Source organism: Danio aesculapii, chromosome 2 (genome assembly GCF_903798145.1).
Source record: "Danio aesculapii chromosome 2, fDanAes4.1, whole genome shotgun sequence".
NCBI lineage: Eukaryota > Metazoa > Chordata > Actinopteri > Cypriniformes > Danionidae > Danio > Danio aesculapii.
Genome location: NC_079436.1, coordinates 15,434,991 through 15,453,471, shown reverse-complemented (window position 1 = coordinate 15,453,471; position 18,481 = coordinate 15,434,991). Strand labels below are relative to the sequence as shown.

The window sequence follows — 18,481 nt, the reverse complement described above, 5'->3', positions numbered from 1 at the left end:
GTAATTTTCTGGAAAGGCCTGTATGTGTGAAAGGGGCTATTGTCATATTGACGTCAAATACTGACATTTATTCATCAGGTATGGCAACCAAAATCCAAAGTCTGATAGACGTCATAGTGATAACGTCCATACAACATCAAGCTGTAACATCATTATACATTGTAACATTATTACATATTTGATATTTGATTGTTTTAGGTTGTGTTGAAAATTTACCAAAATGCAACGTCTGTCCGATGTTGGACACTGATGTTAGGTTTTGACGTCAACGCGATTTTACTTTCCTCCCAAAATGCAACGTCCCATGACCTTGGGGTACAATGCAATCTGACATTATATTGACGTTCTGTGCCTGCTGGGATGCCTTGTATTTTGATCCCATTATTTACCCTATTTTAAAATTTCTGGCAAGAGACTGTCAAAGAAGAAGGTGACAGTCTCTCACCGGAAGTTACACAAACTATTTATTTGACATATTTAAGTTTCAAATGTGGATATTTTTTAATTCAATTTGCTACAAAAGACCTTTATTCCCCTCCAGAGCCGTGGCTTAACCAATCAGAATCAAGGACTGGAACTATCCCTTTCATAGAGATGTTTTATTTTTAGTTCTGTATTTACTCATAACACTTGTATTGACTTGTTTGTTATTTTTCTTTTTGTCTTATCAGGGGGAGTGTGCTTATTTTGAGTACCTGTCTCACTCATTCCATAATAACATCATAACCGGTTTATCGACCTGCATCCGCAAACCACTCATTGCCACAAGCTCCCTGGACCGCTCTGTGCGCATATGGAACTTTGAGACCAAGTATGTTTAGCTTTGTTAAAGAGACAGGGTGTTGTCTGCTTTATTGTCAATGTTTAAAGAGGCAGTGTTTTTATTTCTTGAACTCTTTTTAAAATCTTGCAAATATTTACTTCATGGGAAATATACGTAAAAAGTATAATATCCTCAATGAATATTTGGATAATTGAATATTTGATGAATAGTTAGTTGAAAAGTGAATAGTTAATAAATGATAACTTAATTGGATATGTTATATGCAAGTTATAATATATATGCTAAATTATATGCAAGTTATAATGTTATAATCATGTTTTTAGAGGATGAATTATTGTTATGTGGGTGCGGTGAAAGCTGAACTAGAATCTATTTGCAGAAGTTTATTAAAAACAGATAAATAATCCAAATTGTAAGACAAAAATCAGTTAACAAAAACAAAGAAGTAATCTAAAAGGCAGTAATCTTATAAAGAAAGCAAATACCTCATCTGTGGCAAAAAGAATAATGCAAGAGAAATGCTCGGTAAGGCACTGAATCTGCCAGCACTTTGCAGTGAGTTTTTGGCATGGTCATGCCTAGTTTTTTTTTTTAAATCACACAAACCATTTCATCATAAGTTTTCTGGCTGGCTTAAGAATGGTCACTTGTTTAAAAGTGATAAATAAAAATGTTAACTTTGACTTTAAATATTGAAAATAAAATCTATTTTAATAAGCAATGTTCTTTAAACTTTCGTTCTTAAACAAACATGTATGTTACAAACTAAACATGCCAGGCAGCACAACTGGTTACAATGAGAAATGTTTCTTGATCTTTTAATTTTAAAATATTTCTAAGAGAAAGTTATTTTAAATTGCTGAAACCTTACAGTAATCCCTAATTAACGTTAGTATATTTGTTACTGTTAATATACCATTACTTAACATTTACATTAATAGATTTTAAGTTGACAGTCAACAAAAATACATTTTAAAAAGCAATGAAAATATGTCTGGTCTAAGGTCAGATCCTTTAAGAGAGTCACTTTTGTAAGAGTGAATTTGTGTTCTCTAGTGTTTTAGAGCTGTACAAGGAATTCCAGGAAGAAGCCTACAGTGTTGCTCTTCACCCCACTGGACTATACATCCTGGTGGGATTCTCAGACAAACTCCGTCTCATGACTCTTCTCATGGATGACATCAAGATTTTCATGGAATTCACCATACGTAGTTGCCGTGAGGTGCATCTCTAAATTGCTCAGACTGCCTTTCTCATTTTTGTTTTTCATATATGTGACCAATTTCAGAATTGTGGGTACATTTCAAGTAGAAAATTTTTTTTATTTTTTTTTTTCTCCAGTGTCAGAAGCTTGTTGCACAAAACTAGTTGAACAAACTCTGGTTGGAAGAGTAGGTTTCGGGTTGACAAATCCAAAGAAAAGCAATCTGGTTAAAATTAAGTTTCACAAAGGCTGAAATAAATGTAGCGTAATTTAGAATTTCTCATAGATATAGGGCATATGCCAAGCTAGTGTTCCCATACTGATAAACTTCCGGTGACTGGTTATTGTACGTTTTTTTCCATTTTATACAATTCCTTTTACAGCATTGATGTTGTAATGTAATTAAAATACAATCAGTTAAATAGACTTTGGCATTCATTCAGTTGCTCAAGCATAAAACGAGACAAAAAGCCGTTTACTCGCACGTGCCATTCAGAATCGGCAGGCTAGCACAGAAGCTCCATTGAATATACTGGGGTAAAATAAATGCTCATATTATAAAGACATGGCGAGGAAAAATGTCATTTAAGGCAGTACTTCTTGTACAATCTGAGACCCACTTTATATCACATATCACTCAGCCAGTGGAGATCGCCGATTTTTAAATAAAACAGACCTTAAACGCGCCGATTTTGCAATTGCAAACAGTTCACTGGAAGCACTTAACCCAGGTTACTGGCAAATTAAAAGTCCTATTTGCATGCTTCGGCATATACCCTATTAACATCAATACTGGTATATTGATAATATTAGTTATTAGTTAACAATATTGATATTATTAGTCATATTTTAGCCTTTAATGTAAATCATTTCTTTGGTTTGTCTTGAATATTAAAAAATTATATTTGTATTATTATTGAGATTGAGAAACGTAGCTCGGGGGCTACTCTGTCAAAAGTGCATAGGTGGCACTGTTGAGCCATTTTGCCACACCCACTTTCGAAACCAATAACAAACATACATTTTCGCCACTTCTGGTGTGTGTGCAAAGTTTTGTGAGTTTTGGAGCATGTTTAGGCTGTCAAAAACGCGATTCATTTTTGCGAAGAAGAAGAGTTAGAAGTAGAATAAACTGAGCAATTCCAATAGGGCCTACGCAATATTAGAGGTCGGTTCCTAATAATGATAATAATATTTATAATATCAATAATAATGATAATAATAATAAAAATAATAATAAATGAAGCAATTCTAATAGATCCTTTACACAGGTGTTCGATCTCTAATATTCAAAATAATAATTAAAGCTGCAAGCAGTGATGACAGGGACCTTCCATCCGGGCTCATTACCGCCTTAGGATGACAGAGAACAGTAGACAATAATAATTTAAGCTGATAATTATTTAAAAAAACGTAGAAAATCACTGATTTATGCCAAAGTTCCTTCTATCAGCAGGTGGCGCTATGACTGTGACTCAATATTGGCATGTTGATGTCTTTAGAAGAGTAATCTCATCAAACCTGTGAATTTTCAGGCTGATCGGACATTGTTTGGCTAAGTTATAAGTACTTCCTCCTCAATGATGAAACACAGAGATATGTCATTCCGCCACGGACACGCCCTTCGACAAAAATTCTAGATCCTTACAATCTAAGATGACAAAGGCCTTTGGCTTATACTGACAAAACTAGGATGCAATTTGATAAAATTTCTAGAAGGAGCGTGTTACACTGTAAAGCATGTCATTTTCTGTTGCCACCAGGTGGCGCTATGACTGTCTCTGAATATTGACATGTAAACGTGTTTAGGTCAGGACTTATCAAACATGTGGATTTTGAGGCAGATCGGACAATGCATCAATGCCATCAAATGTGCATAGGTGGCGCTGTCAAGTCATTTTGCCACACCCACTTCTGAAACCTATAACAAACGTAAATTTTCACGACTTCTGGCACGTGTGCAAAAGTTTTGTGAGTTTTCAAGCATGTTTAGACCCTAAAAAATTTGATTCATTCTAGAGAAGAAGAAAAAGAAACGGAGCAATTCCAATAGGGCCTACACACCTTACAGTAGGTGCTTGGTCTCTAAATAAAGCTGCAAGCAGCGATAAAAGGGAACTTGCAGCTGGGCTCACCACCAAATCGCACTAGAGTGTTGCCTCTTGGTGATTCTATGCTCTTTGCCGCCGCCTGGTGGCCTTAGAATGACATAGAACAGTGGACAATAATAATTTAAGCTGATAAATGTAAAAAAAAAACTGAAATCATTGATTTATGCCTTCCTACTGTCAGCAGCTGGCGCTATGACTGTGTCTCAATATTGGCATGTTGATGTTTTCAGGAGAGAAATCTCATCAAACCTGTGAATTTTCAGGCAGATCGGACATTGTTTGGTTATAAGTTATAAGTATATAACTTCCTCCTCCATGGCGAAACACTGAACACAACCAAAACACAACCAAGTTAGTCAAGTGCCAAGACTAAGTATATAAGCCAGATTACTAGAGAGGAGAGCTGCCCCAGCCCAGGTGGGATTAAAACCAACTCTCTTCATCAGGTCAGGTCTACCCCAGAAACTTGCCCAATAGTCTACAAACTATGCGATTTCATTAGGCACCTCTTATGGTACATTCAAATGGGGCATCAGCATCAATGCTTGCCGGAAGGTATGTGTCTGAAACTTTGTGTTAATGCGATCATCATAGCAGCTTCAGCCTATATGAAATTAGAGCACAGTTGGCTACTGGTACGTGCATAAAGCAATCTGATTGGCTGATGCGTCCATAGGCACTTGAAAGGGCAGTGTTGACACCGACGCACCATGTGAATCACAACTGTTTTACTTGTTTTTATTTTTGAAAAACAATAGAAGATTTATCTTAGTCTAGGAGATGCAAAATGTACCCCCAATTCTAGAATTACTCAAGCACAGAAAGAAGACATTGTTCTTATAAAGTTTCATCCATCATTTGCTAATTTACTTAATTTTCCATGCATTGGTCCTTAGTGTACATTCAGTCATGGCGGTCACTTGTTCGCTGCTGTCAATGGAAACGTGATCAACATCTATTCCACTACCACATTTGAGGACGTCCTAAACCTGAAGGGACACAATGAAAAAGTAAGTTTGCTGATGTTCAAAGCAATGGTTCACCCCACTTTGAAATTTGTCAACAGTTACTTAACATCACATTGCCGAAAGTCATGTGCATTCACCAGTAGTTTAATACAACCCCAGTTACCAAAAAAGTTGGGAAGTTTTGTAAAATGTACTGGAATCAGTAATCTGTAATTTTGTTAATTGTCTTTAACTTGTATGTAATCAGCAAAAGCATAAAAAAGTATTGCTATTAATTTCTTTACCGACAAAATTAAATTGTTTGCTGCAACACAAATGAAATAGTTTTGAAACAGTCTACAATAAGCTGATTAACTGGGGATACTGGGAATTTTATGTTTTATATTTGAATATGTCTTTTTCGGGCTGTTTACACATGCACATACAGTGCATCTGGAAAGTATTCATAGCTCTTAACTTTTTCCACTTTTTTATGTTACATGCTTATTCCAAAATGGATTAATTTACTCAAAATTCTACACACAATAACCCATAATGACAATGTGAAAAAAATATTTTTTTGAAATTGTTACAAATTTATTAAAAATAAAAAAAAACTGAAAAATCACATGTACCTTTGGCGTGAAACTCTAAATTGAGCTCAGGTACATTCTGTATTCACTCATCATTCTTGAGATGTTTTAGCAGCTTAATTGGAGTTCACCGGTGGTAAATTTCTGGTGACCATTTAAAATGTTTGTTTTGTTTTATTTTATTTTAATGTTTTCATTTTTTAAATTAATAATTTATTTTTTAAATTATAAAACTAAATTGATAAATTAATATCAGATGGCAGCATTAACAACAGAGATGCAGCATGCACCTGTAGACGGTCTCTTTAAAAAGACAGGAATAATAATAAAAATATAGCATTTCGTTAGTTTACGAAGGCATGTTGTTTTGTTGTTGAGAGAGTTTGTTATACACAAAATAATTTCAATCTTTAAACCCTACACTTCAAACAATTCAAATCAAAGCAATTTAGGTGTTTCACAAACTAACATTTATACAGTTGTAAAAGAATTAAGAGAATCCAGAGAAATCTAGGATAAAGCCAGGAAATCTCAGCTGAATGCTTGACATTTGATCCCTCAGATAACAGTGTATGAAAAGCTATTATAGTTTACTGTTAAATAAAGCTTAGAAAAGTGCTCCTGGATCATCGCATCTTTTTTATTCTCCAATCAAATTAAAGTAGAGGCAGGGTTTCCGTTGAGGTGACAGCAGTGTTTGTGTTGTCAAGATGACTACTGAGCCTTTTAAAGATTTTTTGTTTTGAGTTATTCTGTGTTGTATGACTCACAAATCTTGAATATCACAAAATCATTGAATATTAAAATTATACCATTATCAACAGCAACACTTCCACACAATAGGCAGCTGATCTGCCTAGCGGTCACTGCCTAGCGACATAAAAAGCTCACCAAACTTCTTTTTTTCTTGTCAACAAAAAGGCAATGCGGTGCGCCTTGGATTTTTGAAACGTTCAAGTAGGATATAAACTAAGCCACTATATATAGTGGCCCAGTTTACCTCTTTAAAAGTGTCACCTGCAATTTTGGCCTATCCTAAGTTATGTGGTTGTCCTGCCCACATACACGCACGCACGCGCACACACACACACACACGCGCCAATCATCATCAGTTATCTGCCAACTCATACACACCAGAGCAGGCTAACAGAGACTGATTCAGATAAAAAGCACTTCAGTGAGCTTTATTGGAAGTATTATATAAATTATACAATGCCACATTTTATTGTCAATAACAGAATTGGTGTTGTAATAAACAACAGTATTTTTGGGAAACAGTATTTTTTCCAATTACTTGTTACTGAAAAAAGTGATTCCGTTAGTAATGATATTTATAATGGCGTTATTCTCATCACTGGCATGACATAATGACTGACACATCTGTATTACATACCAAAAAGTTCCATTATCAACACAACAGTGACAACTGAAACTGTTTCCATGCTGACTAGACCAGATTGGCCAAAAGTGTAATGTTTCAGCAAACAGAACCACTCTGCCTGATAATGGAAAAGTTGAAATGTGATTGGCTCATGACTACTATTTGCATTAACAAGTTGTGAAACGGGGGTATAGCAGTAAATTGAGTGTATTTCTTTGTGGATCAAAAAAGTGAGAAAATCTGTCTTCTTAAAACTTGCCTATTTAAACATTGTTACACTCCATATTATTGTGTCTTAGGTGCGGGCCGTAGCGTTCAGTTTGAACGACAGTTGTCTTGTGTCATGTGGCATGGACGGGGCAGTGTATGAGTGGAATACTCTCAGCGGTACACGAGAGTCAGAAAGCATCTTGAAAACCTGCAGCTACACAGGGGTGGCCATCTCCCCTGATGCAAAGACATTCTTTGCTGTTGGGACAGACTGCTCTCTGAAAGAAATCCAAGACTCTCAGGTAAGTGTATGAATGTGGTTTTAAAAGTTTATTTTGCTACATAATTTACAAATTACCAATTCATGCTGCACTAATAAAGCTATCAAACAAGTCTGTCAGAGTTTGTTGGATCAATGTGTTACCCCTTTCATGGATATGATTATTGTGATATGATTTTGCAACAAACAACAAAAACACAGACTTAATCTGACTAAGAACCTGATCAGCTTTAATAAAATGTCTTTCATTCCTAAAAAGGATCATTTAAATATTTTGTTAAATTATTATGCCACACTGTAAAAAATCCGTAAAAATACAGGGAAAACTACCATATAATTGTGAAGGCATTTTACAGCAATTTTAGCCGTATTTTTAGTTACGCACTGCATTGCGGGAGCAAGAATCTAGGTGTGAACAGCGTGAGAAGCCGAGAAAACATAGACATGGAGTCCTGATTTTTGCTCTTCACAACATCAACATATTCCTCCAAGACTGAGGGAATTTTTGATTTATGCTATTCTCTTTAATAATAATTGACAATAGTCTTGTTCCCTGAGTCTTGCTATACTGTTTTTTCATTCTGAAATGTTTTACTTATGAGGTAATTTTTATTGAAAATATTTAATTTGTCCCCACCATCATGGAGATCAGAGGCTGCTTTAATGGAGCTCTTGAACCTTTACTCTTCTATCTTTATGTTTTCTAGCTGTGTTTCTGAAGCTCATCAGTTATAGCAAGAAAGGCAATAAGAAACTGTACTGTGAGCTTAATTATAATATATAATTTCTAACATTTTGTGAGTTAAGCTATTGAAAATAGTTATATTTCATATTTTTTATAATGTTACAGCTTCCCATGGAGATTCAATAAACAATTATCAAGGATTAAAAAGAAAATTAAGAAATATAAAAAAATGTATAAGTTTCATGCACAAAACCTTGAGATCTCCAGCTGCACATCATGACACACAGACATCAAGTATCAGAATATGAACCTCAACCATGGTGGCTAAAAAAAAAAGCAGCTTGATCAGTTCATCTCTTGAGTCCTCTTTTGCGTTTGAGTCATTCTTTTATCACGGGCCAATCATATGCATTAAGAGCCAGAAAGAGATTTCATTGTAGATGTATTTGGAAGCAATATGTGACATTTCAATAATACTTTGGCATATTGAACCAAATGACTTGGAAAAAGATTCATTCGTCTCAATGAACAAGATTCAAAGATCTGAGACAATTAATTGATTCAAACTTCCCATCATTTAGAAATAGATGAAGAGTCCAACTAAAGCGGACTCTGTCCTCTATCATGGTGACTTCAAATGACCAACAGAAATGTCATGAAGAGTTTTTGTCCACATGACAGAAATAAAGTCAAAGGTCAGTAATAAGTGAAGCTCCTGATGTTTGTGTTGTTTAATGATCTCTACTGAGATCTTGAGAAATTACATTTTTATTGTGTAATTTGTTTAATTTTATTCATTATTATTTTATTTACAGTTTTATTCTTAGTTGATTTCATCTTTGGTTTTGGTTGTAATTTGTGTTTTTCTTTCCTTCACTGATTCTGCTGTTAATAGTTGTTCATCAATAATTCTTAATCCTCCTTTAATTAGACACTTAATTATCTCATTAACTTTATCACTGTCTGAGTGTTCAACCCTCTGTAGTGAGGACACTAGTGAGGATTTTGCTCTGGGATTTGAGGGTTTAAATGTGTTCGATGAAAAATACAAACTGTGGAATGTTTTTTTAACAGAAATAATCTGTAAACTGAATTTACGAATGTAAAATGTTAAACACAGTAGATTACTGATATTTTGAGATTAATGATATTTTAATGTACTTTAGCAAAATTTTATGGGTAAAGTGTTTTTACAAATTTATGTGTAATATTTAAAGCTTTGTAAAGATTACTAAAGTTTACTGAAGTTTCTCTATAATAATTTAACAAAAAAAAAAGTAAATTGTACTGAGGATTTACTGTATATTTACTGGAATTTCGTTGTTTTTTTTTAAAGAAGGAAATTCCATAAAAAAACTGAGAGTGTACTGGTAAAAAATTACCAGTAGATTTTTTTGTTTTTTACGGAAGTTTTACAGGTTTCCATTTACTAAAAGAAGGACATTCCGTAAAAAAACAGAGAATGTGCTGGTAATTTTCTGCCAGTACATTCTTCGTTTTTTTACGGAATGTTTGTAACAGTGAAGATAATAATTAGACTGTGTGAACATGACCATACTTGTTTAAACACAATTCTAAATACAATGGCAAACTTGTTTGTTGGTGTTTGTCTGTGCAGTGCGAACTGGTCTTAATACAAACTCATTACATCACTTCACACTTCACAAAATCTGGTATGAGGTAGGGAAGGACAAATTATTATTTTGTTTTGTTTGTTTGGTTACAAAATCTCTATAAGTTTGTTCATGACTGTTGGATGTTGATGAGATACTGTGGTGCTTTAATTCATGATCATACATTGTGATATTTATATATCAGTAATAATGCTGTGCTATTTGTGGTGTTCTGTTGGTTAGGTTACAATTTCACTGTACATTTGAATAATTTGATATTTGGCTTTTTATTAAAGAACTACCAAAAGTGGGGGCATCATCAGGCAAGTTACTTGCACTTAGTGAGGGACAATGGCATAAAAGAGCATCACTCACTTTTGTAGCGAATAGCTCAAAGTGAATTGAAGATTAGTTTGAAGAGAACTTCAAAAAAATTGACTCTTTAAATCTAAACAAATGAATCATCCAGCGATCTTTCGAATAGACAGTTGACTTCAACTATGACTATTGCTATCCAAAAAACAAACAAACAAACTAACGAAAAAAAAAAAACGTTTATGTTAAAGCAGGGTAACAAAATTTATGTTTAGGGGATTAGATTCATAAATATGCACAGGCACTTTTCTTTTTACAAAATGAAACTTTATTGACCTTATTAACAAACTAACACCTAACACAAACACACATTCATACAGGTTGTAGAGAAGAGGAAAGGAAGAAAAATAAGAGTTCGAGAGAGTGTTATGATGTAAAACACCCAGATGTTGTAAGATCAAACCACGCCTATCAAAAATAACCATATATATATAATTTACACAAGTTCAGTGAAGTCTGGAAGCGCTACTTGCATTCCTGATGTGAAGAACTCCCTCTGTTGAGCTGGGGTACGTTCTTCGTATGTGGATTACTCAATTACCTGGATTTGGATATTGACAATTTGATATGATCTAGGATCGTTTCGTTTTTCAAAACTCATCTGAGACTTGTTGTCATAGCAACAGTTCTGGTCGCTCAAATGGGAGCAGGTTCATTTCATATAAACAGGATTAGATTGGGTCAGTTCAAGCTAAGATAATACTGAAAGTATGTACCAAATGCTGATAATTTCTTACAGTAGTTATATACACTTGGGAAAATAGTAAATATATATATATTTTTAACTTATAATATATATATATATATATATATATATATATATATATATATATATATATATATATATATATATATATATATATATATATATATATATATATATATATATATATATATATATATATATATATATATGTATATATATATATATATATATATATATATATATATATATATATATATTAATAAAACTTATGCAGTCTGCACTCTGAAATAAACATACAAAGACTGCCACCTGGTGGTTCAAAGAGAAAATTTATTGACTTGATCTTTTTAGATACAAACCTGTACATGCACAATATTCGACTTTTTAAAAAAAAAGGATAATAATATATGCAGTCATGCGCGTGTTTTGACCGCTGTTATGCCAGTGATTGACACCTTTACCGATATCAAAATGCTTTTTCAATGTCAAATTAATTTATACAGTTATTCCTTACGCCGATTACAAAAACTTGAGTAGGCCTAGGCTACTGTAATAAAGAAAATCTTCTCTAAATGTAGAACTAAATACATTGATATGCATTGAAATACATGATGAATACTTTTGACACATAAAAGTGTAAAGCTTGCAGCTCACAACAAATGTGGAACGTTATTGCATGTCATATTTAACAAACCGTTTATTGCTAAATTTATGTAATTTTGCTCACATGGATAATTGAATATTAATCAGATGATGTCATTACGCTTCTGTGCCGTCAGCCAATTGATCGATAGATAAATCCTTCACAACACACACAGCGATCTTAGATCATTTCATCTAGACATTTTAATCTGATTTGCGAACTTGTTTGAAGTGGGGCTTATTTTTCAGGTGGTTTGCACTGCGGTAAATAAGCTTTGCACCATGGCTGACTATGCTCTCATAAGAACCAAGTTGGCCCTGGAGAAGACGATGGCCACAAAGTGGTCCCAGAACACCACCTTTGAGCATGCAGCTGTAGGTTGTAAACCGGACCTCAGTTGCATGGTCATATCAATTTCCTGGAGTTGTTCGTTGATGCTGGAATAGAAACAGGTCCTGTTTAGGATGGACAGCATGGGTGGGGTAACTTTATGGGTGGTATGCCGTTCTGCTGCATGTTTCAGCTTGCTTGCCATCTGCTTTTCTGAAGTCACGTGACTGAAAATTGCTGCGTGTGATTCATATCCCAGGCAAGCTCAATGGTGCCAGTCAATGCACTCTCAAGGCAGCTCAATCTCCTGGGAGAATGAAGACTCCACCTCAACGTGGTCCAGCTGATATGGGCATGCTTCTGAGAATCCCAGGTCATCCTGTTGCTTCTCGTGAGTCCACTCATCGCCAGTTTCTTTTTTCCCTGCTCTGCACAGATGTGCTTGCCCTCAGCTGGCTACGGGGCTTACGCATTATGCATTTTTCCCCAGTGAGCCTGCTTGCACAGACCCTGCGTAAGGTTAGGGAGGATGAGGAGCAGGTCTTGCTTGTTGTGCCTCTTTGGCCCAACTGGACCTGAGTTTCCCAACTCAGACTTCTTGCGACAGCCCCTCCTTGACAAATTTCCCTGAGGAAACACTTCCTTTCTGAGGAAAGAGGCACCACCTGGCACCCACGCTAGTTTCTGGAACCTCCATGGGGGGTTTCTAGACAAAGCGTGGAAGACTTGGGTGACCTTGAGCTTGGCCCACCGGCTAGTTGATGCCATTGCCAGTGCAGGCTGGGTGACACCTAAAACGTTCAAAAGATTCAATATCTTTGAGTGGAGCCAGTTTCCTCTCAATTTACTAGATAATCAGGAGGAAACTGAGCTTGGTGTTCAAAAATGCTTTCTGCACCACTCTCCCTAATCCAGATATGTGTGCACTTATTCTGCTCTGCTTAGCGAGTTCCCCATCTGCTGAACCCTAGAGAGTTCTTCCGAGGCCCCCAGTTTCGACTTGGTGGAGTAGTTTGTTGCCTGGCCCAGTATGATGCCTGCTCGGTGCCAGCTATGTGTGGTCCCTGTTGACAATCTGACAAGCTATACGTGATTCCTATTGCATCTTCAGCCATGAAGCACCCCCACCCCTTTTGTCAGGCTAATTCGTGTCTTTCCTACCTGCTAACTAGCTTATTATATGTAACTCTCCTCCTGGATAGGGCTAGCCCATATGCTTATTCTGTCACCAGGTCTCCCCATTTGGGTAGCAGGTGGCCTCCGCAACGTCTTTACCCTTTGGGACTGAGACGCTTCCACAATGTACTGTTCAATTTTTTAAGTCTCTAGACTACAGTTAGGTAGGTAAAAGTCTAGTATCCGCACAATAAGCACTGGCGCCCCCCAGGGGTGTGTCCTCTCCCCACTGCTATTCTCACTGTACACGAATGACTGCACATCAAAAGACTCCTCTGTGAAGCTCTTGAAGTTTGCAGATGACACCACACTTATCAGCCTCATTCAGGACGGTGACGAGTCTGCTTACAGACAAGAGGTTAAGGAGTTGGCTGTCTGGTGCAGTCACAACAACCTGGAGCTCAACACGCTCAAAAACAGTGGAGATGATAGTGGACTTCAGGAGAAACCCCTCTGCTCTCCCCCCACTGAGCATCATGGACAGCATTGTGGCAGCAGTGGAGTCATTCAGGTTCCTGGGCACCACCATCTCTCAGGACCTGAAGTGGGACACTCACATTGACTCCATTGTCAAAAAAGCTCAACAGAGGCTGTACTTTCTTCGTCAGCTGAGGAAGTTTAACCTCCCAAAGGAGCTGCTGAAACAGTTCTACACCTCCATCATTGAATCAGTCATCTGCACATCAATAACTGTCTGGTTTAGCTCAGCTACTAAATACGACCTCCAAAGACTACGTCGAATAGTTGGGACTGCTGAGCGAATCACTGGTACAACCCTTCCATCTCCCTAAGAACTGTACTTATCCAGAGCGAGCAGAAGGGCTGCCAAAATCACTCTGGACCCCTCACACCCAGCACACTGCCTTTTTGAACTTTTACCTTCTGGTCGACGCTACAGAGCACTGCGCACCAGAACAGCCCGACACAGAAACAGTTTCTTCCCTCAGGCAATCCATCTCATGAACACTTGATGATAATAATTGTGGAACCAACATCACTACTTGCCACTTTTATACACATATACACTTATTTAACAACACACTTTACATGCCAATTTGCACATAACAGCTGCACATATAACGTTGTATATAGTAATATAGCTGTACATACACTTGTCAATCTGTATATTTGCACTCACTACTTACTTCTATTTTTAAAAAATATATATTTATTATCTGTTTTTTGTCCTGTCTCTGTAATGCTGTTGCACTGTAGAGGCTTTGTCACGAAAACAAATTCCTCTTTCTGATTCTGATTCTGAAAAAAAAGCTGCTTGAATCTGGTAAGAGAGAGAGAGAGAGATATTAGCATCTGGGTATAGTCTGGAGTTTGTAGCTCACTGAGTCTCTGGTGGCTTTCACTTATATCCTCTCCCTCTGGTTGTTTGTAGTGGCTGGGGGTTGATGCTGATGAGGTGAGCCCAGGTAATGGGATTACGGCTCTATGCTGAGGTCAGAAAGGAGTACTCACCAAATCTGGTAATTAAAGGGCCTAGGGACAATGGAAGGTTGAGCTTTTGGTGAATTGTGCGCTCACACTGTGCTTGGCAAACTTCTCATCAAGTGTGTGATGGACCCAGCTGCTGTGGCATTTTTCTTACGCTGAATATTTGAGTATTCGGCTTCTTCAGCGGCTAAAGTCTGAAGCACTCTCCTGCACATGCTGGTTGTATACTCTACTAATGATTAATCACCAGCACCTGCGGAGCTGTGCTCTACCAACTCATAGGCATTCATTGGCCCATTTCCTTAAGCTACGGTCATACTGGCCTTTGTGTGTGCGAAATTCTGTCGTACAGCGCTGCAAAAAGGGGCGGGGTTAAACAAGATGATTAAACCTTTAAAAAGCGAGCGATGGCTCCATGTTTTACATTTCTGTCCAGAGAGGTCATGTTTTGATCCTCGATCGGTCTTACGCAGTCAAGTGATGCGATTTCACAGGTCAGAGTTCACCAAGCTTGAACTTGAACGCATGACCCTGCGTTTCCGGTCTGACGCATTCGCGTGCGTATGAATAGAAGTCTATGGGAGGAAAAGTCAAGTGTGACCGCAGCTTCACTCTTCAGAGTGATTGGTCATCTGGTGATCTTCCGTAGTGTCTGAGACACACGTCGAGGTTCCCTCCTTCAGGGAACGTGGGTTACAGACATAACAGTATGTTCCTCTGTGGTTAAAGTGTTACCCAGTCTGCCCAACATTATGAAGCTGCAGGCCCGGAGACACAACCGCACGCTCAGACCTGCTCGCTCAGACGGCTAGACCTGCACTTCCAGACCTTCCAGTGCCACCTGCTGTTTAAAAGATCGACTAACCTGAATTCAGCTGCTTCTAAACTGTATTTAAAACTATTTTTTTCTACTATAAAATATTACGCTATGATTGAATACATAATTATATGAAATATTAAACATATTAGATTTTGATTTAATGCATTTATTCTGTTGTATTTGTTTTAATTGTATTTGTAAATAGATATTGTTCAGTTACTTCAGTATTTTCAGACATTTGTTGTTGTTTTTTATATCATTAAGGATTTATCACTGCTTCGTATTGAGTTGTGGGAATGAATATTATCTTCACATACAATAAATTTCTTCACATTCAATAAACTATAGTACTCTGGGTAATTTTCTCACAACAAACTTTATTTTTGTGTTCTTTATCATGAGGTCGTACAAGTCAAGCTGTAAACAATGCAGAGAAAAATAATAATTGGTGTAATAATTATTTTTTACGTAGGAAATAACATCAAATAAAATAAATGCTTTACATTCTTGTTAGGGAGATTTTTCATTTCTGGAAATATCTGCAGTCTTTGGTGCACTGTGTTAGTGTTGGCAGAGAGCCCCTTTTTAAATTGTGATATCCATCTGGGAAAAAATACACACCACAAGCAAATTATTTTTGCTTTAACCTAAGAGATCTCATATTGTAAATTCTATGCAGAAAAACAATAATATTTCCAAAAAACATATTTGTAATATTACAGAACGTATTAATAACTGATAAACTGTTATTGTGTTACTGTAATTGTCTTTGGTAGCACTTTCACATAGATAATACAGTATTATGTACAGTAGACCTACATAGCACAAAAATATGCTACAAATACTAATTGCGTTATATATTAAACATTTTATTTTAACATTTTTACCTTAAAGTTTGTTATTTTGCCAGAAAACATTGCTAGAAAATTGTCCCAGAATGGTACAATAATACATAAAATAAGAGCAAGCTGTAAATACCATACAATAATGCTCTTTTGACACTAATTTTGATCAAATCAAACACTGAAATAAATGTTTGTTAGTGTAATATTTTACACCACATTGATTTATGCCATAAAACCTGGTATTTTTCAGGAATCGCTTTAATAATCAATAACCTTACTGGCGTTTCTGATGTTGCTACTTGCTAGAAAGTGCTGGTCTGAGCGTGCAGTTGAGTCTCCGTACCTGCCGCTTCACCAAACCCAACAGCAGGTGGCACTGTCTGAGAAAACAGTAGGTCTGTGCGCGCAGGTCTGAGCGCGCAGTTGAGTCTCCGGGCCTGCAGCTTTACCTTACTCAGTCTGCCTGGTCTAGTTAAGTCTAGTTACTCTCTGTCTGCCATTCGAATGCTGATCTTTCTATGGGGACACTTTCCTTGATTCACCATATCTGCTGCTCTTGCTCTACTGGGGCAGCGCTTTGAATTTTGTCTGCATCCAGTCTGCACAACACTGGCAGGCTGCTTTAGTTATCTTTTTCATTTTGTTTTCTAGTAAACCTAAGAGATTGTGATTTTGCATTTGGGTCCTATTTTTGCATCACAGTCCTATTTTTCAATGTCAATTGCAAGCAGATAGTTCCCTATTGATAATAGAACTTCATTGCACAATGCACATATTTGATAATCTAATGTATTGGAATAAAAAAATAATGTGAGAAATGCATTTAATTACATCATGTCATATAATTTGCATACTGTGACACATCATATTTGAATCTATTTTGATTAAATAAATTAATCATCAATGCCTTAATTTTAAATATTGTTCATATTTTTGTTGCAGATCCTCAAAGAGATGTCTTCACATGATGTGGTTTGCACCACTGTTGCTCTGTCTCGTTCAGGACGCACAATCTTCATTGGAACCTCCACTGGTACTCTGAGGGTCATCAAATACCCACTAATGATCCAGAATGACTGGATTGAGTATCAGGCTCATGCTGGCCCTATAACAAAGGTCTGCATGGTCACACTTTTTGGAGGGAACAAGACTCCCTATTAGAGGTGCCATAAAATGAAAATCAGGATATACCTAGGCATAGCTGAATAATAAAGAGTTCATATGTGGAAATGAAATACCATACACATCAAACACATATGTTTCCTCATTCTCATATAAATCCCTTATGTGTAAAATTCCTGTGAAAAATGGGTCAATCTGAACTCTGACTCTAATCATCCACATGGGATCAACAACATGCACTCATTAGATGGGAGCATGAGAGCAGAGCTTATGAATTTTCACAACCCAAATAGGGCAACATTTGACCTTTCATTTTAGGTCCAATTCATTGGGTTGTAAATTGACACGTAAAACCATTTCTGGATATGTTTTTTGCACTTACCTCAGCTACATACATTCAGAGAACAGTTTAAACATTATGTGTTAATGCATACTATGGCACCTTTAAAGGTCCCAAAAAATGCTTTGAAATATGATTTTTTTTATTTGAAATTTGATGTAATCTCAACTGAAAAATCAAGAGAGAGTGAGATATAGAGTAGCTCCTCCCCTTTTAAAAAACTGCCAATTGAGAGTTTTTGAGTGTCTTCACACCTTCAGGTGAACACCGCCCTGGTGGGCAAAACATTACTATGTCCTTCTGACAGCCAAATCATTGGCTGAGTGATTTCTCTTTTTTTGCCAAAAAAAACCTCCAAAAACAAATAATTGTTGTGCAATAAAATACAGTGACTAAATTGCTGAGGAATATCCAAAAGATAGATTTAAACATGATGCTAGGTTTTGAATGAATAAAAACAGCTAGGGGGCAGTGATCCATCTGTTTTTTTTTTTGTTTTGTTTTTTTAAATGTGATCCAAATATTTGTAGCTTGAAACAAATAACAACATGACCAGCTTGCGCTACATTTCTATGGAGATCCTAGTGTAGCTGCCATTACGGCCTATTGTTTTTTACCCGCCAGCCTCTGCACAGGTCACGTGACTGTAAACTAATAATTGCATTTTGTTGGTAAAACAGCCTTGCCAATGAGCTGTTTGAGTGGTTGAGCTCAAGTACATCAAATGTAAAGCAAATAAGAGGCATATTGAAGGGGGCGGGGCATATCAGATACTAGAGAGCATTTGATTGGTCAGAGATTTGTTGAGAAACTTAAGTATGAGGTGACCTAAAAAAAAATGTTGAACCATTTAGGTGGAAGTGACTGCAA

At 36.5% G+C, this 18,481-nt stretch overlaps 1 protein-coding gene across 1 annotated transcript in view; it reads left to right on the top strand.

Moving 5' to 3' along the window:
- Nucleotides 1–18,481, top strand: part of cfap57 (cilia and flagella associated protein 57) — a 160,215-nt gene that overhangs the window by 78,249 nt on the left and 63,485 nt on the right. The window contains exons 6-10 of the mRNA XM_056473426.1: nt 672–811; nt 1,841–2,006; nt 4,996–5,109; nt 7,320–7,532; nt 17,092–17,265. Coding sequence (XP_056329401.1) covers nt 672–811; nt 1,841–2,006; nt 4,996–5,109; nt 7,320–7,532; nt 17,092–17,265 — 807 coding nt within the window. The remainder of the gene's footprint in view (nt 1–671; nt 812–1,840; nt 2,007–4,995; nt 5,110–7,319; nt 7,533–17,091; nt 17,266–18,481) is intronic.